Source organism: Toxoplasma gondii, chromosome XII, assembly GCF_000006565.2.
Source record: "Toxoplasma gondii ME49 chromosome XII, whole genome shotgun sequence".
NCBI lineage: Eukaryota > Apicomplexa > Conoidasida > Eucoccidiorida > Sarcocystidae > Toxoplasma > Toxoplasma gondii.
Window position 1 is genome coordinate 6,280,389 of NC_031480.1, and position 26,712 is coordinate 6,307,100.

The 26,712-nt window shown below is 49.1% G+C and overlaps 3 protein-coding genes across 3 annotated transcripts; 2 read left to right on the top strand and 1 right to left on the bottom strand.

The window, feature by feature from the left end:
- The first annotated feature begins 276 nt into the window (after positions 1–276).
- Positions 277–3,682, top strand: TGME49_278120 (SCP family extracellular subfamily protein). Its single transcript, XM_018781792.1, has 4 exons — positions 277–1,033; positions 1,150–1,547; positions 1,696–1,912; positions 2,073–3,682. The coding sequence occupies exons 1-4, from the start codon at positions 681–683 to the stop codon at positions 3,235–3,237; spliced, it is 2,133 nt and encodes a 710-aa protein (XP_018635143.1). The 5' UTR covers positions 277–680; the 3' UTR covers positions 3,238–3,682.
- Positions 3,419–23,494, bottom strand: TGME49_278110 (1,3-beta-glucan synthase component protein). Its single transcript, XM_018781791.1, has 31 exons — positions 22,827–23,494; positions 22,205–22,586; positions 21,407–21,644; positions 20,852–21,176; positions 20,297–20,402; positions 19,575–19,814; positions 19,187–19,374; positions 18,706–18,927; positions 18,270–18,441; positions 17,866–18,053; positions 17,151–17,182; positions 16,631–16,814; positions 16,063–16,280; positions 13,769–13,892; positions 13,449–13,607; positions 12,947–13,205; positions 12,361–12,619; positions 11,880–12,000; positions 11,475–11,695; positions 10,927–11,035; positions 10,385–10,543; positions 7,619–10,067; positions 7,177–7,289; positions 6,821–6,985; positions 6,243–6,477; positions 5,828–6,025; positions 5,163–5,341; positions 4,808–4,969; positions 4,536–4,687; positions 4,093–4,404; positions 3,419–3,982 (listed from the first exon to the last, which is right to left on the bottom strand). Exons 1-31 carry the CDS (start codon positions 23,160–23,162, stop codon positions 3,802–3,804), a joined length of 8,388 nt encoding a protein of 2,795 aa, XP_018635145.1. The 5' UTR covers positions 23,163–23,494; the 3' UTR covers positions 3,419–3,801.
- Positions 22,474–26,695, top strand: TGME49_278100 (Toxoplasma gondii family A protein). Its single transcript, XM_018781790.1, has one exon. The coding sequence runs from the start codon at positions 25,137–25,139 to the stop codon at positions 26,247–26,249; it is 1,113 nt and encodes a 370-aa protein (XP_018635144.1). The 5' UTR covers positions 22,474–25,136; the 3' UTR covers positions 26,250–26,695.
- The last annotated feature ends 17 nt before the right edge of the window (positions 26,696–26,712 follow it).

Here is a 26,712-nt window from a genome sequence, read left to right on the forward strand (position 1 = left end):
GCTGCTGACAACTTGTGCAGCGAAACGGCATCCATGCTCGATCATGATACTGACTCCACGTCATAATGCCAGCCAGATGAGTCACCTAATAGCTCTGAGGCAATCAAGCGCAGACTGTGCTCTCGTCTCGGATATTAGCGTGTCCTACAACATCGAAGGTAGCGACACAGCACCATGCGCTTCCTGCTAGCCGGCAACGCTACTTAGCTGTCCTGTGGCCGCCGGAACGTTCAGAAGTGTTGCTGACGCTGGGCAACTCTTTTCGTACAGATTTCTAGGAGTTATTTGCGAGTCATCAAATACTCACTAGTTCTGTTGATTTCATCCTGGTTGCCACTAGTTTGTAGGGGTAACTGTGGCGATGTGTGTTTTCCCATATAACTTCCTTGACATTCCATCGGCCGCTGACGAACAACTTATCTCACATAAACACATAACACATAGTCACAGTTTTATTTACGTCCGTCAGATAGCCGATCAATGCCGCTTCATGGCTCTCATATAACTGAATGCGACAGAGAAATCCTTGTTTCTTTTCGGCATTTGTAGTCTCAGGAGAAGTAACGTATCGGCAGTATCGTTGCATTCTGCGTCATTATCCTTTGATAACCTCACCATTCCTAGAACATATGTGCAAGTGTTAATTCCATGAGCATCTTTCAAATTCCAATTTGTCAACCATGGCCGCAACGAAGATTTCATCTGATATGGTTCCGGTAATGAGATGCCTGATTGTGGTATCAATAGCTGGCCTGTTTCCTAACCTGCTTAAAGTTGATGCCACAGCAATTGCGTCCGAGCTTGTGTTTGATGGAGTGGAGTTGATGTCTGCCGCTGCAGATGCCGCTTTCCATCGAGAAAAAATACTGGATAGACACAATTACCTTCGTTCACGTGAAGCGGAGAACGGCTTTGGTTCTGGGGCCGTCTACATGAACAGACTGGTGTATGATGTCGGACTGGAGGCGTACGCCCGAAATTACGCAAGGCACATGTGTAGCACAGGAAAATGGGAACACTCCAAAAGAGCAGCGTAAGTTGCAGGAACATCAGATTAGCAACTGGACTCAAACGCGCGCGCGTCATCGCACTTGAATAACGGGCGACTTTTTTGCCTTTGGTATATGTTATGTGACTCTCTGAACACAGGCCGTTACGAGTCGCTCGCGGAGAGAACTTGTACACAAACAGCGTCGATTACTCAAGCACTCCTTCAAGAAACTTTGACTCCGCTCAGATCGTCCAAAAATGGTGGGACGAGCGGCAGTACTTCGACTGGCATGCAGAAAACCCGTCGCAGTCAGCTCAGCGACAAGGCAAAATGGTGGGGCATTGGACACAAGTCGTGAGAGCAGAAGCATCCACTGTCGGTTGCTGGATCGTCACAGGGTGCCAGTGTACTGCCGGAAGGTCATGTCAGAAGGCAAACGGCGGAAGATGGGCAACGTATGTGGCATGTCATTATGACTATGGCAATCTGGGAAGCTACCCATATTGGCCTCTCAATACAAATATTCAGTACCGCATTCCGACTACAGTCACTCAAAGTAAGTGTTGTCGACAAGAGCAGAATGACGCTGCATTGGCCTTCTCTTGTCTAAAGGTATCTCGATGCCAGAAAATAGTTCTGCCGACACGGCTTATGGACTTGTATGGTCTAAGACACTGTTTCTGTGTCTGAGCTTGTTTGTGCAGATCGTCGTCAACGGTGCGGCAGCTGTCCGAAAGGCTTCAACCAATGTGGAACGACCATAGGGGGGCAAGAGAAGAGAGACGCCTACTTGTGCGTCGGGTACTGGAATATTAACGAATCAATGCCACCAGCTGACTTGCTTCGCAAATCCATCATCATGCGACACAGCTCCAGTGGGATTCCGTCTTGGTACTTCATGGTCCGGAACTGCACTCGCGGGTACGCAAGAAAGCTATGATGCTTACGAAATCGTAGTAGCTTGCGCAAGTTTGTTGCTATATTCTGCATAGTGCCCTGTTACCACCGGCACTGCATGCCCCCGAGTGAAGTCGAACAGTAGCCAATCTTGAATATGTGTGACTGCTTATGCTACCCACAGGAACGGCTCCTGCCCATCTAACGCGTCGTGCTGGGCATACGGAAAAGGGAGGACGTTAGCTGCGGAGCCACCTGTCCTTGTAAATCAATGCCAGTGTCATGGATTCAGCACACAGTATGGTATCTACTTCGAGAGGGATATGTGCGGGCAGTACAGTGCCATCCAACCCTACTACGATGCAGATGCATTTTTGGGCTTCACGGAAATCGGGGGATTGAATACTTCATCCGCAACTCGCGCTGCTCACTCTCCGAGTTCGACAGGCGTATCAGACCAAATCTCGTGGAAAGGTCGTCTTAGTACAACCGCTGCATTTCTCGACTCTGGCAGCTCCCTTGCAGAACTCGGGATGCACGATGGTAGCGTCGAGCTTGACCAGACTTCGCCACTGACAGAAACAGCCGAAGAGGCGGCAGATCTCATTATTCAATCAGACGAAGGGTCACTGAAGGCGTCCGTCAAACCGAGGAACACTGCTGTAGATTCCATTTCCAAACAAAAGTTGCATTTCTTCTCGCCAACGGCCACAAATAGCTTGGACGAAAAACTAACATTCTTGTCCCTGCGAGCTGCTTCAGACGTAGTGCCTCCGCTGGATGACGTGATGTTCGAGTGGAAAAATGTGCGGGACCCTCAGCTAATAGCCAGGAGACCCGGGGTGGCAACAGACGCCATTGGAAATGCAGTACAAGTTGCTACCACACTTCGGGGCATACGTCAACATCGCTACGAATCAGTTTCTACCCCTCTCAGTACCGTCTTTGCCCAACAGTCTTTAGGTGTTGAAAGCGGCCATAATGAACTATCGATCGAGGGTGATACCCCAAAGGAGCCCGTTGAAACCCCCGGTCTGGAACAGGTAGAACGCAACGCAAGTACTACAACAGATTCACTTCCTCATGAAGAAACACAGGCTAGCGCATCACCCACATCACCTGAGGTAACTGCGGAGGAAGGGCCCCCCATTGCTGATATAGTGGATGAGGAAGAAAACGAAACCGCTTTACGGGGTGCTCCTGTAAACGTTATGGCTGTCCAGAAGGATGCCCGGGAGAAAAACAAATATCCGCTGCCATATGCAGACGAAGCGAGGAACGAAGGAACTCGAAAGCCCGAGCCTTCAGGTGGAGCAGATGCACCTTCAGAAAGGAAACTGAACCGGTAGATTTCTGTGAAATTCAACTGCAACTGCAACCGTCTGGCTAGGCCCCGGACTGTCAACGAACTCAAGCTGTCATGCCATTGCATAAACAGACAGTCTCGGTTCTGGCTGTGACAAGTCACAAATTTTGCATTCCTGAACCGTTTTGCCTGTTGTGGCAAATAGTTTTATCAACGCGCAGTGTGCACAAATCCATCTATGGACCCGCGGGTATGCGCAAAGCGCGTGGTTGTGTCAAGAGATTTGTGGTACTACGGAATTGTCAATCAACTTTGTTGCAAATTTGACGAAGCTTCTGCTTCACAGTCGAAGTGTGATTACGGACGGTTCTTTCTCTGTCGAAGCGTAAGCTGCAATTCTGCAGTGGCGCAAACTTTAGACATCTTCTGGAGTTACTGGAGGGCGTTAGTCTTGCTGTAACTCACATCATATTTTTCGCTTGACCAAAGCATTTAAAGCCCGATCTGCATACAAGAGTCGCAATCGGCGTACAAATCACGCCAGTACCTCAAGGAGACGTCATTAGTCAACCGACAATGTCTCACTTCTGGAAAGTGTAGGATTACGTTATTCTTTGCCGTGTCCTTTTTTCATGACCTCCGCCCTCTGTACTAGACCACTTTTTACTATTGTTACGAAATTAGGATTGAACAAAATTCTAGTTTGGATTTTGTGAAAACTCAGGGTAAAAACTGAGAGCAGTATCGGAATGAGGAAGAGAAAGTAGCCTCCGATATAATGGAAAGTCCTGAAGATACATGGCAGCAAACACAACGAGAAAAAAGTGAACTGAATGAGGACGGTCGACGTTCCGTGCGAAGGTGGACCTTTAAACGGAATCGAATCTTCAAGACGTACCGCGCTGCCTCCGCAAGGATGTCGTTCCTCACAGCCCATCGTCCGAGGAGAGCGAAGCTTATCTCAAGCAACCCGTACGAAAAAATCAGGAACGCAGCTGTCGATGCAAGGAGAGCAGACAGAGTTAATCGTTCCGTCGATATGGCCCAGCCAAGAAGGACAGTTGCTGTGCAACACAGCACCAATGAGAGAACCGTGTTCCAGTTGGGGCTCGCTAGTTTCAGGTCATCGAGGAAGATCACCAGGAACAACAAGCAGCCAGCTGTGCCAAAGAGGTAGATGACGCAGTCCAGATCAGAGGCTTTGATTGACCTGAGAGTTGATACACTCATACACACACAGGTAGATATTGAGCTCTAATGCTATGCATGTGGGACAGAATGCCGGGTCTCACCACAACGAAGGCAAGGCATCCTCTCTTCTCTCATGGGCGGTCAACTTACATCGCGACGCATGAAACCATGCCAATGGACAGGACCAAGAAGCGGCAAAGCCGGATGACCAAAAGCAGTTGGTGATGCCACGCAATGCCACATCGTCCTTCCATTTCGCTCCGCCACCACGCAAGCCACGAGGCTTTGTCCTGTCTCACATCCTGCAGGCACATATCAAGCCTAAACATATAAGAGAATCGTCAAGTTGCCGCGGAACCAACTGCGTTCCGGCAACTAATGTATTGTCGCTGTCAACAGACGAGCATCACCTGATTGCTTACCGCCGATGACATCCATTTTCTCCAGCTAGAAAAGTCTTCAAGTAAGCGCGGGTAGTACATTCCAAGGGGATTGAAGAGGAAGGGAACGAACAGCAGGGACAGCGCCATAAGCAAAAGGGGCCAAACATCCAAGAAATAAAGTCCAGCATCAAAGTCGCAGTACTGCATTCCGTACCGGAACAACGCACACACGCATACAGAAGACAAAGACAAGATTGCCATGCCTGGTCCAGGAGCCATTTTGCCCCCGAGATTGGCACAGCTGTTCCCTATGGAAGAACAAAAAGGAGCCTTGCACTTCTTGTTTGGCATCGTGGCGTGTATGACACTGCAACTGACTACCACGCCTACTTACGCCAGAATAAATAAAAAGAAGCATCATCATCTCCAAGCCAATGCTGAAGTGAGTGAAGTAGTAAAATTGCCAGAGGTCCTTCATTGTCGCGTGAGCGATGACGAATCCACGGCCTGTTTCTTGATATTTGGCACCGCCGTAGATGAGGACGTGGTCGATAACAGACGCCTTTGTGCCGACTAACACACACGCAGTTAACCACTCGGACTTCATTTGAGGAAGCAGACGGCCTGAAAGAGATATCTTCAAGCAATAGAGCAACGGCATTGCCTCGTACCAAGGAATGGTGCTTTTCACAGCACATTTCTAGATGTTACCATACCCGTCTTCTACACTGCGGGCTATAGAACAGTGCTGCTACACTTTTTCTTCCAGAATCACCAGCCGAGTTATCATAGCGGCGCCCTGAGCAATGGTTGTGCAATGACTGAACAGTGGAGATGCCGCTAGAAATACCCTGGATCCAAAGCAGCGTGAATTCCTCCAGCGTTATACGGAGGCAACAACCGACTACGGTATCTAATTCCAAACTCCCTAAGTAGACAAGTACCCTCCACAACGAGGAATTCATGTTAGCCGCTTCTGCTGCGTCTCCGTTCAACAGTTTATCTAACGCAAGTCTGGAAAGCACTCTTGACTGCCTCACCAGCCGTGTGCGGTCTTACCCATGAAGTTATAGTAGGCGACAGCAAGTTTAAGAATAATGTCGACGGACCTAGTCAAGGCGGCCCAGCACCCCTTCTCTACAAAGAGCCATACTACTAGCGGCACAACCAAAAGCAGGCCCAGCTGAAACTGCACGTAGGTTGTCGGCGCAATGACATATTGTAGAGCTGACTCTGTTACCCCTTTGTACTTGTGCTCTGAAAACAACAGATACGCAACTGTTCTCAACCTGTAGTTTTAACTGGATATCAGCATGCAAGCATTTCGGGGTGTAATTGCTGAGAACTGCCTCCTGTAATATTGTCTGGGTGTAGTCTTACAAAAACGGTCGAGTGCTGCCTCGGTGCCGCCACGACGGCTCCAACTGATCGTGCTTTATCATCTCTCCGAATAGTTACTGTGGTCTTGCCTCACTTGAGAAGGAGAAAATGCATTTAACGTACAACGTGACGTAGGCCGCGAGGAAAAGGACAAGCGAGTTGAGGAAGAATCCTGGTCCAGAGAAGTACATCGACAAGAGTCGGAAGAAGTCCATATTAGCTGCCATTCTGCAGACGTCGCGGCTAAGCATTTGTTCAGCATTTCCTCCTGCAATCTTCTTTTCGAACATAACAACCTGCTGAAGTCCAACGTCACGGCCTTTGCCACACTGCAAAGAGGACACAAAACCCCGATCGTCAGCCATGTGACACTTTCCGTCTTCTTGACTAAAGGAGCTGAGTTATCTCTTCGCTGTCGACACTATGTAGCCTCGCTATGATCAGTACGTGCATCCTCTCTCTGGTGATCGACAGCCGACATCATTCACCTCTCTTCGGAGTACTGACAGCATTCTAGGAGCAAAGCCCCCAACACGTTTTGTGCTCACTACAGCTTCACGTGAAATGCCTGCGAACTTGCCGCCATGGGGCTACCCATGCGTGTATTCTGGGTACTGCGTGTCTGTCTTCTCATCTTCAGGTGGATGGCGATTTCGCGCGCCGTCAGCTAACCTGAATATAATCGACGTGCCTGACCGAGTATCCCCTAGCAGTACAGTTGAAACCAGCAAACACGTCCTCAGACAGGTTGATTCCATTTGATGCTTTGGAGCAGGAACCGCAGGTTTGCACGAAGAATCTATCGAATACATCCGGGTGACCGTAGTGCATTCGCACCTGTACAAAACAATCACGGGCAAATGGGGAGCGCCCTTGAGTGTCGCGCTCGAATAACAAATCACTGAGTGCTGCGTAGAGCTGACAACAGAATAATATCCGATTTCTTGCCTTTATTTACATCCGAACCCGCTGAAGTAATGGTAGGGGCAAACGCAGCTGTTGGCATGTCTTAGAGAAATGTCTTCTACCTGGAGAGGCTCGTGATAAAATCTTTGATTCGTAGTGGTGAATATATTTTCTTGAAGCGCCATATAGCTCGCCAAGCTGGAGACATTTTCGGTGAAGATATGCTCTCTAAAGCCTGCACGACCAACAAACATGATCTTATGGTTTGCATGCGGTTTGTTCGGTTGCCCAGGTCCCGCACATTTCAATACGGGATTGGATACCTAGTACAGCTACCGTAGAAAGTGCTTCACGAACAGACTCCCTATACAACAGTCACGTGAAAGCCAGACCAACGTCTCTCTTTAGAACATCAACGACTTTCGAAGACTGCAGGGAGCGCAACATCGCTAGGCACGTCTGCGAACACGCCACTTGTGAAACCTCGCTCGGTTCATGGTGCGACATCTGGTGACGGAGAATGCAGTGGGAATAGCTACTACGCAGCTACAGCAGAACCCCTACCAAGGATTCTCATGCGCGGGTGGGCAACAAATTCTTGTAAGAGGTTTCGTAGCTTAAGCGTCTCTTCGAGGTATCCTTCCATATTCATGTCGACCACTTGCATTGTTTCCATTCTTGTGAAAATCATCGCATGGTTCTGGTTCTCCGGTTTTCCAGGGCCGATAATAGGGTACCGTGCCCACGGTTCTCCTTTCTCGTCTAAGACCAGGGGCAGCCGCACTGTATACACAGCCTCCAATCGCATTGGCCCTCGTCGTGAGAGCCAGATCATCTCTGGTCGCCGACCAGACTGCGACCCTTTTGCTTCGTTTCCTGCTTTACGAGACTCCGGAGTGGATAGAGTCCTTCGAGCTTTCTTGCCGAAAAGTTCCTCAAACATGGCGACCCTATCAGCGAAAGTGCGAGGCACGTCAGGACCCTCTTCCCCGCCGCTGTAGCTCGACCTTCTCTGGCGTGTTGCGCAGGTTTCACTGCTAACGATTTGCTGCTGGATCTGCCGTCCAGCATGATCGTGGGTGCCTGCTTGTTGCTCGTGCGGTGTCTTGTCGCCAGAACGTTGTTGTTCGCGTGTGAGAGGAGGTGCATTAGCATGGAAACCATCGTTGCGGAACTTCAGTATGTGACCCGTGGTACGCTCATCGTTATCACCGTTCATGGTAATAGAGACTCCGCGCTCGCCTCTAGGTGGAGCAGAGCACGCGGCACCTGATGAGCACGTTAGCATTGCGGCAGACTGTGAGGTGTCCCCCCTTTCACTGCTTTGGACAACTATCTCTTGCGCGCGTAGTGAATGCAGTGTGATAATACTATTTCGTCTGCCTCGTCGATTGATGTGTTGAAGTCCTCGTTGCACGTCTCCATCTTCTAGAGAACCTGTCTCCTCTGTTACCTCTTCCATGAAAAAGCTGGCAGCCCCCGACGAAAAAGCGTTGGACAGTTCGCTGAAAATATTTCGCCGAATGGTGTTCTGCGAACCGCGCATTTCGCTGCTGTCATCTGTTGGTGACAGCGAAGTGCGTGGCCGGCATGCCCTGGCAAAGAAATCCCGGTCGCGGGCGAGTTCTCGGGAATGTTGCCTCTCGAGTAGTGTGAGACACTGCTTCTCATCCTCCACATAAATACTTTTTGTTGAGTCACGAATAGTAGCTTCACGCCACGTAGACCAGCTAGGCTGCAAGTTGGCTTTAAACGAATGTGTTCCTGTCCATGCCGAAGGTTTCTGACCGAACATATGATTCGCCGAGAACCTCTCGTCAAGGGGGTGACAGGAAGGCAGAGAGGAACGAACGGAGGCACTAGATTTGTTGCAAGAAGTCGTTCCCACAGTGCTACCGCGAATCGCTAAGTGTTTCGCTTCACTGCGAACATGTAGAGAAGGTGTGAGTCCGACGATGTCGCTGTCGTTTCTTTCCGCCGTGGTTGTTGGCAGTCTTTGCGGAGGCAGTCCAGATTTGGCAGTCATCTTGCGAAGCAAAGTCTGAGCGTGCTGAGCTGCTTCCTGGTCCTGACTTTTTCTCTGTTGGATCCGCCTGATCATATTTGCAAGCTTACTGTCGAAGGCGCCAGGAGCAGCTCCATCCTGAAAGCTGGCTTCCTTTCTGTGAATCGGTTCCGCCTTGCCAAATTCCTTACGCATCTCACTCATCCTGTCTGAGCTGTAATATTCGTCTTCGGTGCACTCCTCGGGGTACACCGGCCATTCGCTGTCAACCGCTGCAGGGTTGCAGTCGGCCCTATCTAAGTGCCCAACGGTGTTCAGCAGTCGCTTTCGTTCCTCTTGAACCCAATTTGGTACTTTTGTTGTCTTATGTGCTACTTCCGCTCCCACAGGTGGACCCTCCCGGGCGTGAGGCTTCGCTACCACCGTGTATGAGTTGTTCCTGACTGAATCCCCAGCACACCCCCCAGAAGTAAAGCTGCCATGGCAGGAGTTTGTCGAGGCGCCAGACCGTTCACCTGCTTCAGAGTCCGTGTCTCCACTCTTTTTTCCAGCTCGAGTTTTGATGGAAAAAGGCTCTGAGGGAGCAGAGTCTTCCTCATTGCAGAACGGCATATGCGGAAGTGGCACAAAAGGCTTCGGCATGCGGGCAGCACGGACAGGCACCCCGACCATCTTACGTTCATATCGCGACCGGATCTCGCCCACGGCTTGCAAATGCGTGGCTGGAGTTGCAACACGCTCTCGCAGCAGATCCGGATTTGCTGTGAGACGATACAGCCTACTTAGCTTGTGTCCGGTCGGTACACCACGTCTGTCAACCTCTGCTTCGATGGTCGCGATGCGAAGGTTAGGATTGCGAACAAGAAGTTTGTACAGCCAGATCTTCCTTAGTAGAGACGATCTCGCGGCAGGAGCGAGCTCCTTACCTGCCGGAGCTGGCATTACCTTGTTGTCGTTGCCGAACTCCTGAGCGGCCACGATGTACTGATACTTCAGTCGCGCGGTAGACTGCATCCCACACAAATGAATACACACGACCTACGGGTCACAATAAAGTGTTTTGATTGTAAGACGAGCCAATATTCGCTCGCACAGTAGCTTACATATAAGGACGCTGATCTATTACAAAATCCTCTGAGGCTTATCACAGTTGCTACATGTATGCGGAGCAAGTGAACAGGACAGTGCCAAGTGGGTGCGTCGTTTTTTGCTGCCGAAAAAGCCGATATGATCGAATGTAATCGTGTGAGGCAAAATGTGACCTGAAATGATGCATAATGTAAGCAAAGTGAGTCCTCTAGGCGTTGCATTCGGAATTCGCTTACCGCAACCGTCGTAGAAAGTTCATACGCAGGAGGAATTTGCAATACTTCAAGCCACAGCTCGGCTTCTGGACTTCGTATCGACTCTAGTTGTCCAAAGTCAAGGCGATTAAGATCGTGGCACAAATGAAGCGATTCATAAGGCGTTTGCTCCAAGTAGGCCTGCACTCAGGCCACGCACGACCACATACCTGGTATCAGACCTTGCCTATAAAGTTGGCAGCGAACTACAGTGAACAAGGCCTGGCACAAAAGTGCATGCGCCGCAGTGTTGGATGATCCGCCGCTTTTCATTCAATGATGCCAGCATGAATGCTGCGTCTGCATTCGACTATCTTAGGATAAACGTGGTTGCCTCAATTGTTTGCTTTCATTCCCTCGCCGCCTGTCAACACTTGCCAGATACGCATGAGATTCCTGGGACTCTATAGCGTCAACCGCAAGAGACTTCACCTTGAAAACAAGACCTGGGGCCGGTGGCAGGCTGAAAAATCGACCGCTCTACAAGGAGCCGTTCTCTCCTCACCGACTTGCGAGGCGCTTACCTGCATCCTGATGGCTCTCTCATGATACATCATGCCGCGAACGGTACGTATAAGGACCTGACCTCGATAAGACGCCCACTCCTGCAGAGCCTCGCAAAACCTGTCGTAACTGTACACACACGGAACAGTCGCCACGAGAAAAACCAACACCTGCCTTGAGAAGCTTGGAAAAGAACCAGTCTCCCCAGAGGCGAATCCTGCAACATTCAGGACCTTTCCCTACGTAGGGCTTCGGGCTGTAGCAATCGGTGCAACAGATCCGATGGGTAAGACGTACACTTTCACTCTTACGCCTTACCATTGTATTGAGTATGATGTGGAAGAAATATAAATGAAGGCGGCATCATATGAGTGGCCAAAAGAAATCCAAGATTGCTTTGGGCACTCGGTTGCAGATTTTCCCGGAGGAGACGCCAAGTATGACGGTAGAACAAACGTCTGCAGCTGGGAATTTCCCAAGCTGAAACCTGGAGATATGATGGGACTCATAGGACCGGATAGACCAGAAACAGAATGCACCTTATATTTTCTCAATGAATAACGCTTACCGCTGAAGCAACCCGCTCTGGAGCATTTGAAACCGAACATCGGCGGCTGCCTGCCTTCGTTCCCTCGGGGAATCGGTAACGCGGTTTTCCAGCTCTTGGTGTATGGTGAACATTTCTTTTTCTCGGTCAACTCGCTCCAGGAAATGCTCGAACTCTGTCTGATGTAGACTCCTAAGCAACTCCATTTTGCTAACACCTTCCTCGGTTGGCTTTTCCAAGTCCTGCGTAAACAGTCACCCATGACACAGCTGAGGGAGGCAGAGAATTCCACTCAGTGAATAAACATGTCTTGGGCATGCAGAGGTACGTATGACTTTAACGGATGTTGAATATCACCTTTTACTAGTTAAGACAGAGCTGATAGTTGTCCGTCGCCAATGAAGCTTCCGGCCATCAGCAGCGTACCTGCAGGTCAAGTGCTGCCTCTTCGCGATAATAAGGCGTTAACGTCACCATAGAGATCATTTTGTGGATCTCCGGTGATTCTGGCATTTTCATTAGGAGAGAGTTTGCGAAATGCTTCAGTCTGCAACAACAATAAAGATAGCAAGCCAGTCACCAAAACGAGGACTGGGTTACGCAAGAAGAACGACGATGACCGAGCTCTAACTTTTGGGGCATGGTTCATCGCTTAGCCCACTTACGTTGCCTCTTTTCCTTAGACTGGTGACAGAGAAGCAGACGGGTAAAGCGGGTTTGTGTCACCACACGACGATATTTCTACAAGACCCTCGGCTCCAAGTGTTAACCGCAGTATAATGGAGGAAAGTAACGACACTATGGAGAAAACGGAGGTGCCACCAAAGCACCCGACCAAAGCAGCATGACAGTTTGCCTCCAGGATTGACTCTACCCGGTATGCGGAGAAGCAGGGTGCTAGTGGTACCTTCTATCAGCTTCAGTGGTTGTAAAGTAAGGGTTGCTGGCGCGCAATATGCGAGTCGCTCGACGGAAATACATTTTTACAGCGTGTTCGGTTTTTGCAAGAAGAAGTTTCGAAGCGTCGGATTCTTCAGTCTGTGGAAGCAGCGGCCGCTGAATGTTCTCATCAGGCTCCCCAGTAAAGACATCGGCGTCCGCCTCACAGAGAATTGCATGGAGACAACGATATTCCGCCATCTGCTCCGCGGTCATGGGCATTAGATCTGAATAAAACGAGAGCCGGGACCAAGAGGCATATAAAAGAGGTGGCACAGCGTTTCTAAAATACCGACCAGATGAGCTAGGTCAGAGGTAAAGTCATTGTTGGCGAGTTCGGAATTTGCCATTTTGCCCAGTTGCCAATCACATTTGATGACAAGGTGAAATAACAGTCAACACCGGTTAGGCAGAAAGGGGTCGATGAACTGAGCACTGACTGGTAGTTCTAGCAACCACATCTTAACCCCGATTAGAAAAAGTGCATTATGTTTGGCACAGACATATTTTTCACAACCCGTTTGATAATGTCGCTTCTGGGTTGCTCTGCTTACATGGATCATGGCTAATGCTTTCTTCCTGGGCAAGGTGAAGTTGCTGTGTATGACTCATGATAATCTGGAACTGGCGCACCATGCCATTAACCTCCTCGACCTCGACAGGTTGTGGGAACACTGAAGGCATTGTTTCTCTGCGTGGCGTGCCGAAGCAGATGTTAATGTTCGTAAGGTATTCTTTGACAGCGTCCGGGAGTTCGGCGGTTACCAGTTTTTCGGGGTCGCTGCTGGGAAGGAGGACCAGACAAGACAGGCCCTGCAACGAGGCCGAGGCACGGAAGAAAGAAGGAACGTTTCGCTGTGCAAGATTATATGAGCATTCTATTTTTCATTCAACTACAGGAAACAACGTCGGGAGAAGGCCTCTCCTGCGACAGCGTATGGGGACTGCAGAGTCACAACACCAGCATCCGTTGCACAGTTTGTCCTTCTATTCCAAAACAGCACGTCACCCACCACCCGGTAGCAACACACCTTTTCATCCAAGTGGGACTCCTACCTGTTTTAGCTTCTCGTTGCATTTGTGCAAATCAGAATCTGCATTCTTTCCCCATGTCCCTGTTCGTTGAAGAACCGTAAACAGGCGATCTAGGACGGGCACCAGATCCTTGAGGGAAATCAGATTGATCCACAGAAGCCTGCTTCCATCTTCTTTCAGCTATATTCAGGAGGCGAAAGCGGACATCAGGAGCAGAGAAAAGACGCATCAGACAGACTGGAAATGCCGGGAAGACCTCTTCTCTTGTATCTAGTTTGTGAACCGTAGAATTAATGTGTCCGGTTTCGCAAGCCGAGTCGCAGAGTGGGTCTGTGTCTTACCCAGTTCCACAGATCCATCATAGCGTCAACCAAGTCAGCGCCGTGCTCGAAATATCTCGCAACATACAGGCAAAGCGCCTCGGCGATTTCGGTACATGCCTCAATGTGAAGAAGATCTTCAAACCTAGCATGCGCATAATTGGAGAAGCAGCGGGAGTAGTTACATGTACCAACAGGAAAGAAAGGGCAGAACTCGTGCCTCCAGTGATGTGGGGGCAGACTGCAAGAACCTGGATAACTGCTGCCTCGCAAAATTCATGTGGAGAATAACTTCCTGTCTCAGGTGGAAGAAGTCGCAATGCATTGTCAACGCATCCACTGCTTGCCAGCTCGTTTCTGTCCCTGGTTTCTGTCAGAGCACAGAGTACTGACGACTGAATAGTGTCCACAATCAAGACCTCACTCAGGCGTGGCTGTTTACAGCTAGACGGATTCTCGCGCGCATTGGATAAACATAGACACTATAGTAAATGGGATACTGAATATGCCTGCAGTTATACAGTCCTGTAGTAATGTGACTTAAAATAAACAAGAATACGAAATAGGCTTATGCAGCGTGCAATATCACACATCCCCACCCTGATGCTAATTAGATGCTCAAGGCTAGCAAATGCGCAAGATGCTTCTGAAGTATATCTAAACGCTAGAGTAAGACATACAATTATATGCAGGACAACGTTAATTACAACTAAGAAAGGAAAAATATAGAATGAATTCACACTTGAAACACACCGATAAAAGGCAAAACTTGTCCGGAATAGACCCATAGATAAACAGAATACTTTTAAAACCATGTTAACACAATAGAACTTGGAACGGTAAACAAAGGCTTTTACGATCTCAACCAATAGTCAAACTCGTAGTAGATACCTCCCCCCAGAAACTAGTTTCTTTGAACCCAGGAATCACATTCCCTTATATGTAACAGGGAGACTAGCTTCTTTTCTTATCCGATTGGTATTGCATGCCCTGAGTAGGAAAGGTAAGGGAAAAATTATCCGCTTTTTAAACACAGAAGTTACCTTACCGGTAGGTGAATATTAATTCTAGAGTTTATCTCCTATGACACTGCATAACAAATAAATGGCCGTTCTGCCACTCGTTGACTGTGTTTACCACGGGGCATTAGAACAGAATCCTGTGTCCTTTGCCGAAAGGTTTGTTACGATACGTACATATGTTGGGGAAAATTATGGTAGAGACTTAGACTATCGTTGGAGCATATTGTTTCACTCGATAGTCCACGCTGAGTCTGACCATATAGATCACTTTTATTATCCCCGGCTGGTTCAATAAGTCAACATTTTAGCGGGGAAGTTCGCGGCCATATATAAGCTTAAATGCATATATGCACATAATTAGTTCTTGTACGGCATGTACTTACTTGATATCGCAGTTAAAGTTAAGCCGTCTTTTCTTTACAGCTTCTACCGTTACATTTAAAAGCATAAAGTTACATTCGACGATTGTATGTGGTCGCTATGGTATAACTCATCGAATAAGCAACGGCGTTGCTGCATCTAGGATACTCAATATTACTTCGTTTTTGAGATGGAGACAACCGAGTTCTTTAAAATTCCTGTATACCACCAGCTCACTACAGTGATTACGACATATAGAAGTGTTGGAGTTCAATATTCTACCGGCGTTCATGTTTTCTTGGAAGTTGTAGGCATAAGCAATGTTGGATTCGTGAAAACATAGAACCAATCCGGTAGTAAAATATAAGATGGTAGCTAATGCTCCATAAATGATGTATGTTGCTGGTGTGCAGCACTACCTATAATAATCAAGAAGATCAGATAATAAACCCACTTAATCACCCATCCACTGAATGCATTTCGAGTCACTAATTGTTGACGAATTAACATTCCGCACCAAAGCTCGAATCTCAGATATGAATCCCAGATTAATAAAGGACGACATATATACTAATCAACCACCGGTTTTGGATGGATTTACTTTTAACGATGCATAACGTACTAGAATATTCCTTGCAGATACGATGCAAATAGAGAGCTCTGATAATAAGGAACAGAGGAAATGCTACTCATCTTAAGTGGTGATAGACTCATAGATTTGTCGTACAAGCACTCAACTGGTTATTGAGAGACAGTCGCGAGCCCAACGCCGTAACTTCGTAATCTCAATGTTCTGCGATAGAACCATAACTCAATGATATTTACACAGTTCAACCCTGTATTGTCCAACTCAGTTAAATAGTATGAAGTTTTCAAGAACACATGTTGACGGCTGTATCAGTCGCCTTTGGAAATACGGGCCTGAAGGCTTGCCTGGGGTCCTGATGGTCTGGATCGTCAGATAGATGCTCGCGGAAGAATTGTCGAGCGATGTGAGCCTTGGAGCCAAAACGTGCCATGCTGTCGTTGATTTGGTGGTGAAAGATCTCGCACTTCTTAAGGAAGCCGAGTACTACATCACAGTAACAGTAGACTGGCAGCCGGAAAGTTGATCTGTTCCACTGAATAAAAGGTTCTCGCCGAGGTAGACGCTGAAAGGAACACATCATATCTCTCACACGAAATAGTTTTTCTTGTGTGTCCCGGCGGTATTTTAGAAATTGTTGTCAACTACCTGACAGGCAATTCGGGGATTTCGCTGTTATTCTGCCGAACGTTGGTTCCAGAGTCGGACTCCCGGAGTGCATCTATCGGGAGACCACCTCCAGATTCTCTGTGTTAATCACGGGCTTGCTTCCGGTTTCGTTGAAATGCACTCGAACTGGCCGTGATCGCATCGTGTTCTTGACGTCTTGATATCCCCAAGTGTAGTGTCTTCATTGCGAATGGAAAGCAAACTCCACTATGACAAACGCAGAGGGTGTAAAGTGAGAGGACTCACCGTCAGTGACCAATCCCCATTCCTGATCGCAAGGAGCGGGAGCTCATTGAAGCAAAGTTTTTCTGCCTCAGCATTCGAAATGATGTCTTCCAACCTCCAACTGCGAACTACCTCATTCCAGAGGAAGCCGAATCGTTTCCGCGCGATTGCACGATCATCGACGCATTCGCCGCGGACAGCACGGCTGCAGCAGCCGAACAGTCAAGAGAACCCAGAAGATATTTCGACAATGGGGGCTCGCAATCGGCGGTGTACGAATGACAGCGAAAACCCATTTCACTGTAGGAAGAGCATGTTTTGCCCGGATGGGCTGCATACGTTGCTTGGCTGCCGCTCTCAGGAAGTGTAAGATCTAATGCTGAGTGAGAACGTATTTCCCACACAATCTCGTGGATATCACTCCTCTCAGCGGCACTGTGTCCACTAGCAGCTCCGTGCATATTTCTGCGAATTCGTCACCATCCGCCTGTGTCTGGCTGACTTCCTCTCCTCCCTGCACGACATGGGATGAATTTCTTACTTTGCTAGTGAGGCAGTCCGCAGTAGAGGAACCTATTCGGTAGGCAAGTAAGATATGAAAAAACAATCTTCTTTTAGGGAGGCACTGGCACGAAAAAAATGTGGCAGGATGTGGGTGCGAAAAACAACACGAAACAAAATCGTGAAGCTGAAGGGACGTTGTCGCCTCTCTGTCATGGTTTCATCTGCATCCATGCCAGCGAGAACTGTTCGCCTGCGAAGCGGTGGCAGTTACCGTTTCCTAGTATCGTCACAACAGCAGTACGAAATAAACAGAAGTATCACAAGCGCCTTCATGAAAACAGCGCTACAATCTATCCCAAACCCCCCATTCAACGGGCCCCCATCTCGCGCTGCCTCAAGGCCTCTCTCTTTGATTAAAGCTACCACCTGTCCCGCCGTTTGACTCACGAGTATCACGACGTGGAATGTCACCCACACGTTGGTGCGGACCTCATCATGGGAGTACTTTGAGACCACATAGAATGAGCACAAAGATCCGAAAGGATTGTTCGGGAAGGGGGGTCCGAGTGCATCCCCACATCGAGTGTCACCGGACAGGACGCCTTGATCAACGAAGTGGCAACATATTTTCCGGTCCGGCAAAAACATGACGTAGAATAATACAGAAACAGGTATGCTCTGCTCCGATGCAACGCATCGTATACACCGTCACACATCCGGGTTACACGGAAAAGGCAGAAGCACACGCCTACCATGTTCCGATAGGGGTCCTTGCAATTCTGATACTGCACCTTCGTTGAGCTTCGCTGCGGAGACCCAGCACGGCTGTCTACGGTAGTGATAGGGCCTTCAGCTTTCACTGAGTCCACTCGGGAAAAGGCTCGACGCATGCTTTCCCTTCTATCAAGTTTGGGTCGTTGGCTGATGGCACGATCTTCCTCTGCGCGCAAAAGACTGCTGACAAGTTTTGCAGTGCAAATACATTGGCGAGGCAGCTTCGCAGTACTGCACCTCAAAGTGTTGACATCTGCGCCCAGGTGCAAACGAACTCCTACAACAGTAGTCCACGGTGCTGTAGTGACAAACACCCCCCTCATCATTTGCTTCAAGCTGCCCACCGGTGGTCAGTGTTTGTCTGCCAAACACTATTACCTACTTTCTCCGGGGCGTAAGGTTTGCTTGAGCAGCGAAGCGACATCAAAAGCAGGCGCAGAAGATAGAACTGGTAACAGTCGCTTTTGAATTTTCCGGGAGCTCTTGAAGAATCCCACCCTTCTCCAGCATCCATCCAGGCTTCCGTATATCGCGCCAGCTAAGAGAAAGAAGATCTGACATCCACATGGCACAGGGTACGTCCGTCAACAACGTTTCAACTCGACAGTGGAGTCGCCCTGGAAGGTACGAAACAGATTGACACTTTCACACAAGAGAAGCATTACACCAGATGATGTAGTTCTCAAGGGCGCATGCACGTGGCGAGTCCCGGGGACGGCGTTCTTCCTCCCAGACGCCTGCTAACAGAAAGCTGAAGGCAAATTCGAGGCAGAGGAAAAAGTTGCTGACCATCGAAAGAGGCAGGGTAATTCCCTCACCTGTAAATCGAAAAGCCATATGAGGAAGGCGGGAGTCCAAAGCACCGTTTTCAGCATTGTCGGCGACCTTTCAATGAAGCCAGTCATAGAACCCATAATGTAAGGCCTTGCAATTGCCAGCTCAATGTGTTTTGTTGCCTCAACCAAGGATGGAAGAGCACAAAAGAGCCAGTAGCTCGTTTTCAGGGCTATGACAGGAATCCAGAAAAGAATGTATCGAGCCTGCCGAAGTCGCACAGAGGCAGAGACACTTTACGAAGCCTCATCGTGCACAGAATGGGCATGGTCGGATGCTTGTCAGTGCACTACCAGCAACTGCAGCGCATGGGAAGCCAACAGAAACGGAGATTGAAGCCATTATCGCTGAGGAGTGGATTTTGCAGTACGTCGCCAATTCCGTTTCCTTTGAGCGACACTTGTGCATACACAGCGGGTCAGCACGATTCGAAAATAACATCACTAGGACGGTACCGCGTCTCACCACGTGGCCGATGTCTTCAGCAAGCAATGGCGTATTGCCCGTGAATGTCGACGGCTTGACAATGTAGCTCACGAATGGCAGTCTCCAAAGTAGGTGAAATACAGGCATTTGTCCTTTGACCCGGACGAAAAGATAATAATGCAGACCATGAGCAAAGTAGAAAAACAAGTACGCCGCCCCAACTGTGCCTGAATCAATCACAGCAAAAACACCCTACTGTCAGAAATGCAAGAACAGCGAGAGGTTGCTGTGCACGCGGGCCCACTAAAGAAATCGGTTGAGAACTCCCTGTTGTCAAACCAGAATAACTGCTCTGAACCTTTGTCACTGCTACGACTGCCACTCTAGACTGTCTTGGAGAGGGAAACCCACCACGAGTATCTCCTACCGTTCCAGTGGAGGAGTGGAGACTGCATGCCCTCGATTTCGACGACGGCGCAGACAACAGCAAAGAATATGATGCGCGTCAGACTGACAACATTGTCTTGGAAGAAAAACTGCCAAAAGTGCTGCTTTCTAAGAGCTCGCCAGTTGAGGAGGATCAGATCGAAGAGAGGTCCCAGAGCGTGCAGGACAACAGAAGTCACCACGGTTCGGTTCCACGTGAACGCCAGCTCTGCTGTAGATTCTGCATCAAACCACAGAGATGCACGAAACGTATGAGTGTTTGGTTACCAGCTGATGAATTTGTTGCCCATCGCCACATGCAGTGGAATCCACTGTAGTGATATGGTGAAAGCACTGAAAAAAATTCTCCAACTCGTTTGTGCTGGTCCCCGTGACAAGGCCATGCAGATGTGCGTACATCACGTAGGTCAAATAGTGCTTGCATACAGGATGGTATGTCGACATAACCTATAACACAGTTGAAAAGGGTTCACAGACCGGCATACATAGAAGCGCTCGTGACTGTTGGAGAAGGACTTAGTAGTGCCTCTTAGATCGGGACGACAGATGAGCTCTCCGAACTGCTGCCACGACTTCGGGGTCGCGTCATGCTCGATCCTATGTCACTGGAAACATGCAGGGACCTGAAGAACATATTTCTTCAAATCCAAGGTTCACGGAAGCATTGAAATAACTGGAATAGTGTGGCGAGCGCAGACATACCATCATCGACGACTGCCTTGAGGAAAAACAGAAGAGAGAAGGTGACGCCGTGCCAGGCAATAACTCGCCAGAAGCTCCTAAGAACCTGAAGATACACCGGCACATGCTGCACACATGAGCACACACGAGAATAGCTTCTTCAATAAGAGTCCGCCGCTTCATTTTGTGATGTCATGTGCAGCCCTCGCCTGTCCAGCTCATTGATGTGGCTGGTATTTGCTTGACATATCCGATGGGCTTCTTTTTGGTGCAACACCCTTTCCCACTACACAGGGCCGGCGCTTCTACCAGGACAGTCCCCTGAATATTTTTGCATGTTGCTACAACGTTAATACGCGAGTCACTATGCGAGAGACAAAATGGAGAAAACCGACCTGCAGCAAAATCATCAACTTCCACACGGGACAACGGAGCATAGCACACGCAAGGTAAGCGACACCGGCATACAGAGGAAGTTGAACTTTCTTGAGTGATGTGTATGAACAAAGAGCGAATCTCGCCGCCACAGGGAGTTTTTCCCAACGCCATATAAGGATATCTATGTTATCTGTGTACCTGTAAGTAGGTCCGCCGCTCCATAAACGTCTTTATTCCTTCACTTGGTTTCGTTCCGTTTAAGAGCTTGTGAACAAACATGTTTAGATTCTCCCGGGTGAATGAGAGTCGGGGGCCTCCAGAGGTTCCAGGACGGTCCTCCGCTATAGAAGCATCCATGTGCCATGACTGTGAACGAGTCGCTGCCTCCCGCCTTTCGTTCAGAGCAGCAGCTCTTTCCTTCCGCAGGAGCGAAACCGCTGCTCGCTCCCAGAAAACCTCGTTGATGTCGTCGTACAGGAGCCTCCCACCATGATCAGGCGACCGCAGTGTACTAGCAAGATACCTGAAAAAGCCAGTTTCAGGGAGTGTTTGGTGACAACCCCCGTGGATGCTGTAGGATACCATAAGCATCGTATCATGGTGGGGCTAGGACTGTTACCACAGGGGGACAACAAACTCATCATCCTGCACTTTTGTCTGAAGAGCACCCGTGACCCACCCCAATGATGTGGCGGTAGCTCAGGATAGGTACGTTTACCCCTGTAGTATCCGAAAGGTGCACGTGAGGCTTACCATTGTTCGTCACGTATTCTTTGCAGAACATCTCTGATGAGGTCGACGAACTCTTCCTCTGCTTTAAACTCGGGGTCCCAGGCCATACACATCCAGTGGAAAAGCCAGCAAAGTAGCTCCGGTGTATGCCGAAGGTTAGCCGCCTCTCCCCACAAGAGCTTGAATAACGCTACCTCGTACATCATCTGCTGTGCTTCCTGGCGCAGTGCCGCTGAGAACAGCACTGTTTTAGCTCCCCCTGCATCACGCAGAAGATAGTGAATTTTTCCGCTACCGTTTCCCGGTTCAAAGAGCCTGCATCTGAATCAGAAAAATCTTTACCATCATAGCTTTCTTAACGTGGCAGCGGTAAATGCCAGCTGGGAACTTTAACGACGTACACAAGAAAGCATGAAGCGTACAAGTATGTTAAAATTTACTGATAGCGTGATGTCTCGTCTACAACGACTGTTATGCATTCAAGAAAGTGAGGGACGCACGGGCCAGATGGTAGTCATGACCGTGAAAGGTAACTCTCCACGAAACTGCCACTGATAGCGCTTGCTCTGCTACTTGGTCCTCGTTTTTATCCTGAACTAATATTCTCCTTCACTCAGGAAAACGGAGGTGTCAACGAGTGAGGCCCTCGAACAGGATGACTCCATTTGATCTTACGCGTTGACTGCTGGTGAACGCTCCACGATTTGCAGGGCTGAAAACACCTTTAAATCTACATCGACTTATGGAAAAGACTCGATAGTTGCAGGTGGTATCCTTGTTATATCTTCAATTTCGTGTCATGGGTATACTTGTGCTTACCAGGTGGAGTTTCTTTGCATCCCATGACCGTCACGTCTGTGAGCGGTGTATCGTTAGGTCCTCCAGAACAGTAGCCCTCACTCATCCATGGTGGTTTCTGCCATGGGAACGGTTCTTCGCCTAAATAATCGCACCACTTGTAATAATTTGAAAACAGTCTGTTGTGATATTCGGTAAGAGCAAGCAAAAGGATATCCGGACCGACGATTTGGCTTTTTGGAGGGGTTTCTCGTAGGCATAAATTGAGCAGCTGGACGGCGACATCTTCTAACTGGTTATACAAGTTGTCCGTTTGAAATCGGTATTGCCTTTTTACAACAAACCAAATGGTTTGTTCGATCACGTAAGCTCCAATAGGCCGCTTGAGCAATGCCTGAGGACTCTGAACAGAAACATACGCGTACTTGACCATCTTGACCATGACACTTTCTGTCTCGAATGCCCGGTGAACTGAACCATGTGGCAGGTTACATCGTGCATCCGACCACGCACATCGAGTTTTACGCGAACAGCGGAAGAGAAAAACTCTACCATATCCGAAACCTACACACGACGAACCAGTAAACTACTACTAGTTGATTTCCCAGCGAGGGATCCGCTTAACAAAAAGCCGGTCTGTTACCTCATACAAACGTAATTGTCGGCGGTAGTCCTCAGCTGTCACACCGTACTTTTCGGCGTAAAGTCGTGAGTCTGATCGGAAAAGGAAATTCAGGATCTCGCGAAGGCACGTAGAGTTCTTCTCTGCCCATGTGTCATCCACGCCTCCTGACGAACCCCTCGTGTAAGCATCATCATCCTCGTCTCCGCGGTCAACACGTGGAGGGGGGTGGTGGTCCAAAACTTTGCTGTTGTAAAGGTTGTGTCCGTCAATCACTACAATGTTTGTTTTGGTCTGACGTTCTGGGACTCGTGCAGGTACTGACGAGTAGCCATATGCCGGGGAAGAGTTCACCATCGTGCCTCTTGGACCAGGTGTTATTTTACCGTGGAGCGTTTTTATTTCTTTCAGTGAACTGCTCCCCCGATGCTATTGTGGTAAATCTGGATCTGCATGCTCAGAACCTAACACACGGTTAGACTTTGAGAAATGTGTGCCCGCCTCACGGTTATTCGCAGCACATCCGGTCAAGGCTCTTGTGGGAAAGGCTAGAAGATGTTAGTTTCATGTAAGAACGGTACATCACTGGAGGGGCAGAGACAGCAGCCGCGGTATGCTGGGAGTCATTCCGGAGACTGTCCGCGCTCCCTCGGAGCTGCGTCCAGTGCGGGGGAGACCGTACTTTTGAGGATAGCGTAAAACCGATTGGAAAACAGAGCTCAGCCGTCTCTGGTGGGATATTGCATCGTAGTGAAACATAAAAAAGCCAACATACCATACCAAAAATTATCTACATTCATTCTAAGTAAAAATCAAAGCCTCGAACAACTGTGTCCCCCTGACCGGAGATAGATCAGGCAGGTCAAAAGGGTGGAGCGCCCCCCTCTTCCAGCTTGTCCGCCGAACATCGACATGCGTCCCATTCACCGCTTTTGCTGCAGTACACTCAGGAAAAAAAACAATCTGAGAGAACTGCCACTCGCTATGTTGGAGTTCGCTCGCACACTCGGCTTCTCAACGGCTTGATCCTCCGTGTCACACGGACATAGTACATCTCAGTCCCCTTACGGATACCGAGTTTGGGGCATCAAAAGCCAAACGTCCGGTTTACATCGCCGCAGTATATCGTCAGGTTGCGAATATAGCAACACAACGAAATGCAAAATGCCGGCGAATTGATCTCTGCAACCCAGTGCGAAGAACTAAGATTAACGTGTCGATTTCTTTCCGTTTTCCGTGGTCAACAGGTGAATAATCCCATTTATACGAATAAACTGAACAGCATCCAACTAGCGGGAGCTGATGAGATAGGTCAAACAGACAACGAAGACAGAGCATGTTGTTTTAGAGTCAGCAACATCAAGAGTATCCCTCCTTCGGTGTATCACACTCGTTGTGCACCCTGGGACATGGTGGAAGAATGGCCTGTCACATTATTGATTCCATCGTCGTACATTCAAATGGTGCGATAGCCAGGATGTTCTCTTTGAAACGTAGGGTGTTTAAACACCGCTACCGCCGATACGCCTGCCAACAAAGAGATTTCAGTCGCTGCGACACACGGCGTAGAGGTCACCTGGCCTTTCGACTCGTTTCGGTCAACAAAGCACTCGACAACCATGGCAAGATTGTGACTGACTACATATAAATCGAGTAGTTTCGCAGCCTCGTGTAGAGAAACCCTTCGTCTCGGGGCAACAACAGCAACCGACGATATCATACTGGCACGTGTGTGGAACCGACCCGCCGAAAACGTGCCGGCTTCATTGTTAAAGAGTCAGTCTACCTCGGGCACAAACATAGCTACCGCATGTGCCAGAAAATATGTTTGTTTTGTCAGGGAGATGCACTGACTGCCTACTGCAGCCAACGATTGACTCCCAGAGACTCCACCGAAATCCATGAAGACATGCAACCGTGTCGCCATCAGCGGCGGCGAACAGGACTTGGCGTGGTCGTGTGTAGCGGGGCTTGCACCGCCAACTCCCGCCTACTCAACAAACCCTCATAGTGTGTAAGGAGGGCAAAAATATTTGTCTAGTCTTTGACCACTTTCGGTGTTTGTTCAAAAATGAAGATTTGTGTGTTCTCCTGAGATATCCACATTTCTCCTTCTTCAGATCCAAGCCACTCAGTCTCTTCTCCCCGAGTCCGCGAAACCGACGCACGTGTCCCGTGGCCGACATTTCAAGACTATCATTAGGGCCCTATTTCAGGCCGCTGGATAATGGGCTCGGTAACTTGTGCCAGGGACAGACCAAGAAACCAACTCGAGGGATCCCTCCGTCGCCAGATACTATTCCTCAACACATCGAACGCTGCGTTGCCAGTATGGAATCCGTTGTGCTCCGAGCCATCTGGCTCACCGTCCTCATAGGCGGAATGCTGCCTTGCATCGCATCCGAGATAACTGAACCAACGATGACCACAAATCCGGATTTCACGGTCACAATCCCCAAAGGCGGACTTCCTCAGGATGTCGAGGAAGTTTTTTTTCTCCAGCCGTCTCAGATCCTCCGTGTCATCGACGAGACAGGGAAAGCCGTCTACATGCCCCAGGCGATCACTGACTCGGTTGATGCTTCTCAGGGATCCCGCACTGACGCTGACGTTGCTTCTTCTGAGTCGTATTCCGCCGCGTACGCATTCGTGAATGGAAAATGCGACTTTACGACGGAGATCCAGTACAAAGAAGCATTTCCTGACTACACGGCGCCATTATGGGTTCGTACTGTCTATACTGTCCCGAAGACAGAAGCAGCCCCTTCGGAGACGGCTGCGAACTTCACGTTGACGAATCCTCCTGCAGAGTATTTGAACGAGTCTGTGAGTTTCTGCGTGAGATTCAAGACATTGTTGGCGTCTGGATCAACCTCGTCAACGACTACAACGACAGGGGCGACACCGACGTCGGAAACTGGAGTTGGGACCCCAAGTTCAAAGCCATCCAAGCCTACTGTCCCCCCTGAAGGCTCGTCACACTCTGGTGGATCAAGCGATCCCCAGGTGGAATTCCCGAATGATAATCCGAATGTAGGAGGGGATGACAACCACTCGGATGACCAAGGAGAAGGACATGTGACCGAGCCCGTCACACCATCTCCAGGAAATAAACCAAGTACGGGACAGGAGCAAGGAATAGACGTGGTGGCGCCTCCTGAAGGGCAAAACCACGCAGAAGATAACATATCTGAAAATGGAAACAGCAAGGGGGATGCTGAGGTAACAGATCAAGACACACTCAATAAAGACGGTGTGGAAGGTGACAAAACTGTCAAAGAAAATAGGAACCCACAGGCGAGGAGGCTTTCTGGAACGGGCAGCCCGAAAGAGGCATATGTGACAATCGTTCTGCATTCTGCTGCGTGGGGCCTGGCAGGCGGAGTGGAAATAATCTCAGTTTATATGGTTTCCATTACAGCTGCACTGTCGTTCATTTTCTAGTTGTGTGTTCAACAATGCACTGGCACTGGTTGTGAGGCGACAGCGGCCCGACGAATACATGGAAGCCGATTTGCGAGTTGTTTCATTGGCACTTCTGATGTAATTCTTGGTTGCTGTACATGAAGCGTGCGAATCCAGAAATTTGTGTGGAGGCTGCAGGAGTGTTTCTACCGTTGCCGCCATGGGAAAAAACACCCAGTCCGCGGGGGATGTCAGTTTCCGACACAGGTGGACAATGTTTTGTCACAGATTTATATGCTGATTTGAATGAATGCATATAAATCAATTTCTTCTATGGAAAGCGTTCTGCACAGCAATCCTCCCTTCTACGCCAGTTACACCAGCACATTCGCCCCGTGAGGGTGAAATCATGCAGATAGTGTGTGCGTACAGGCCAGGTTAAATGCTCATATGCTCCTACGAGCGATGGAGCACATCGTTTCGGTCGTAATTTACAGAGTTA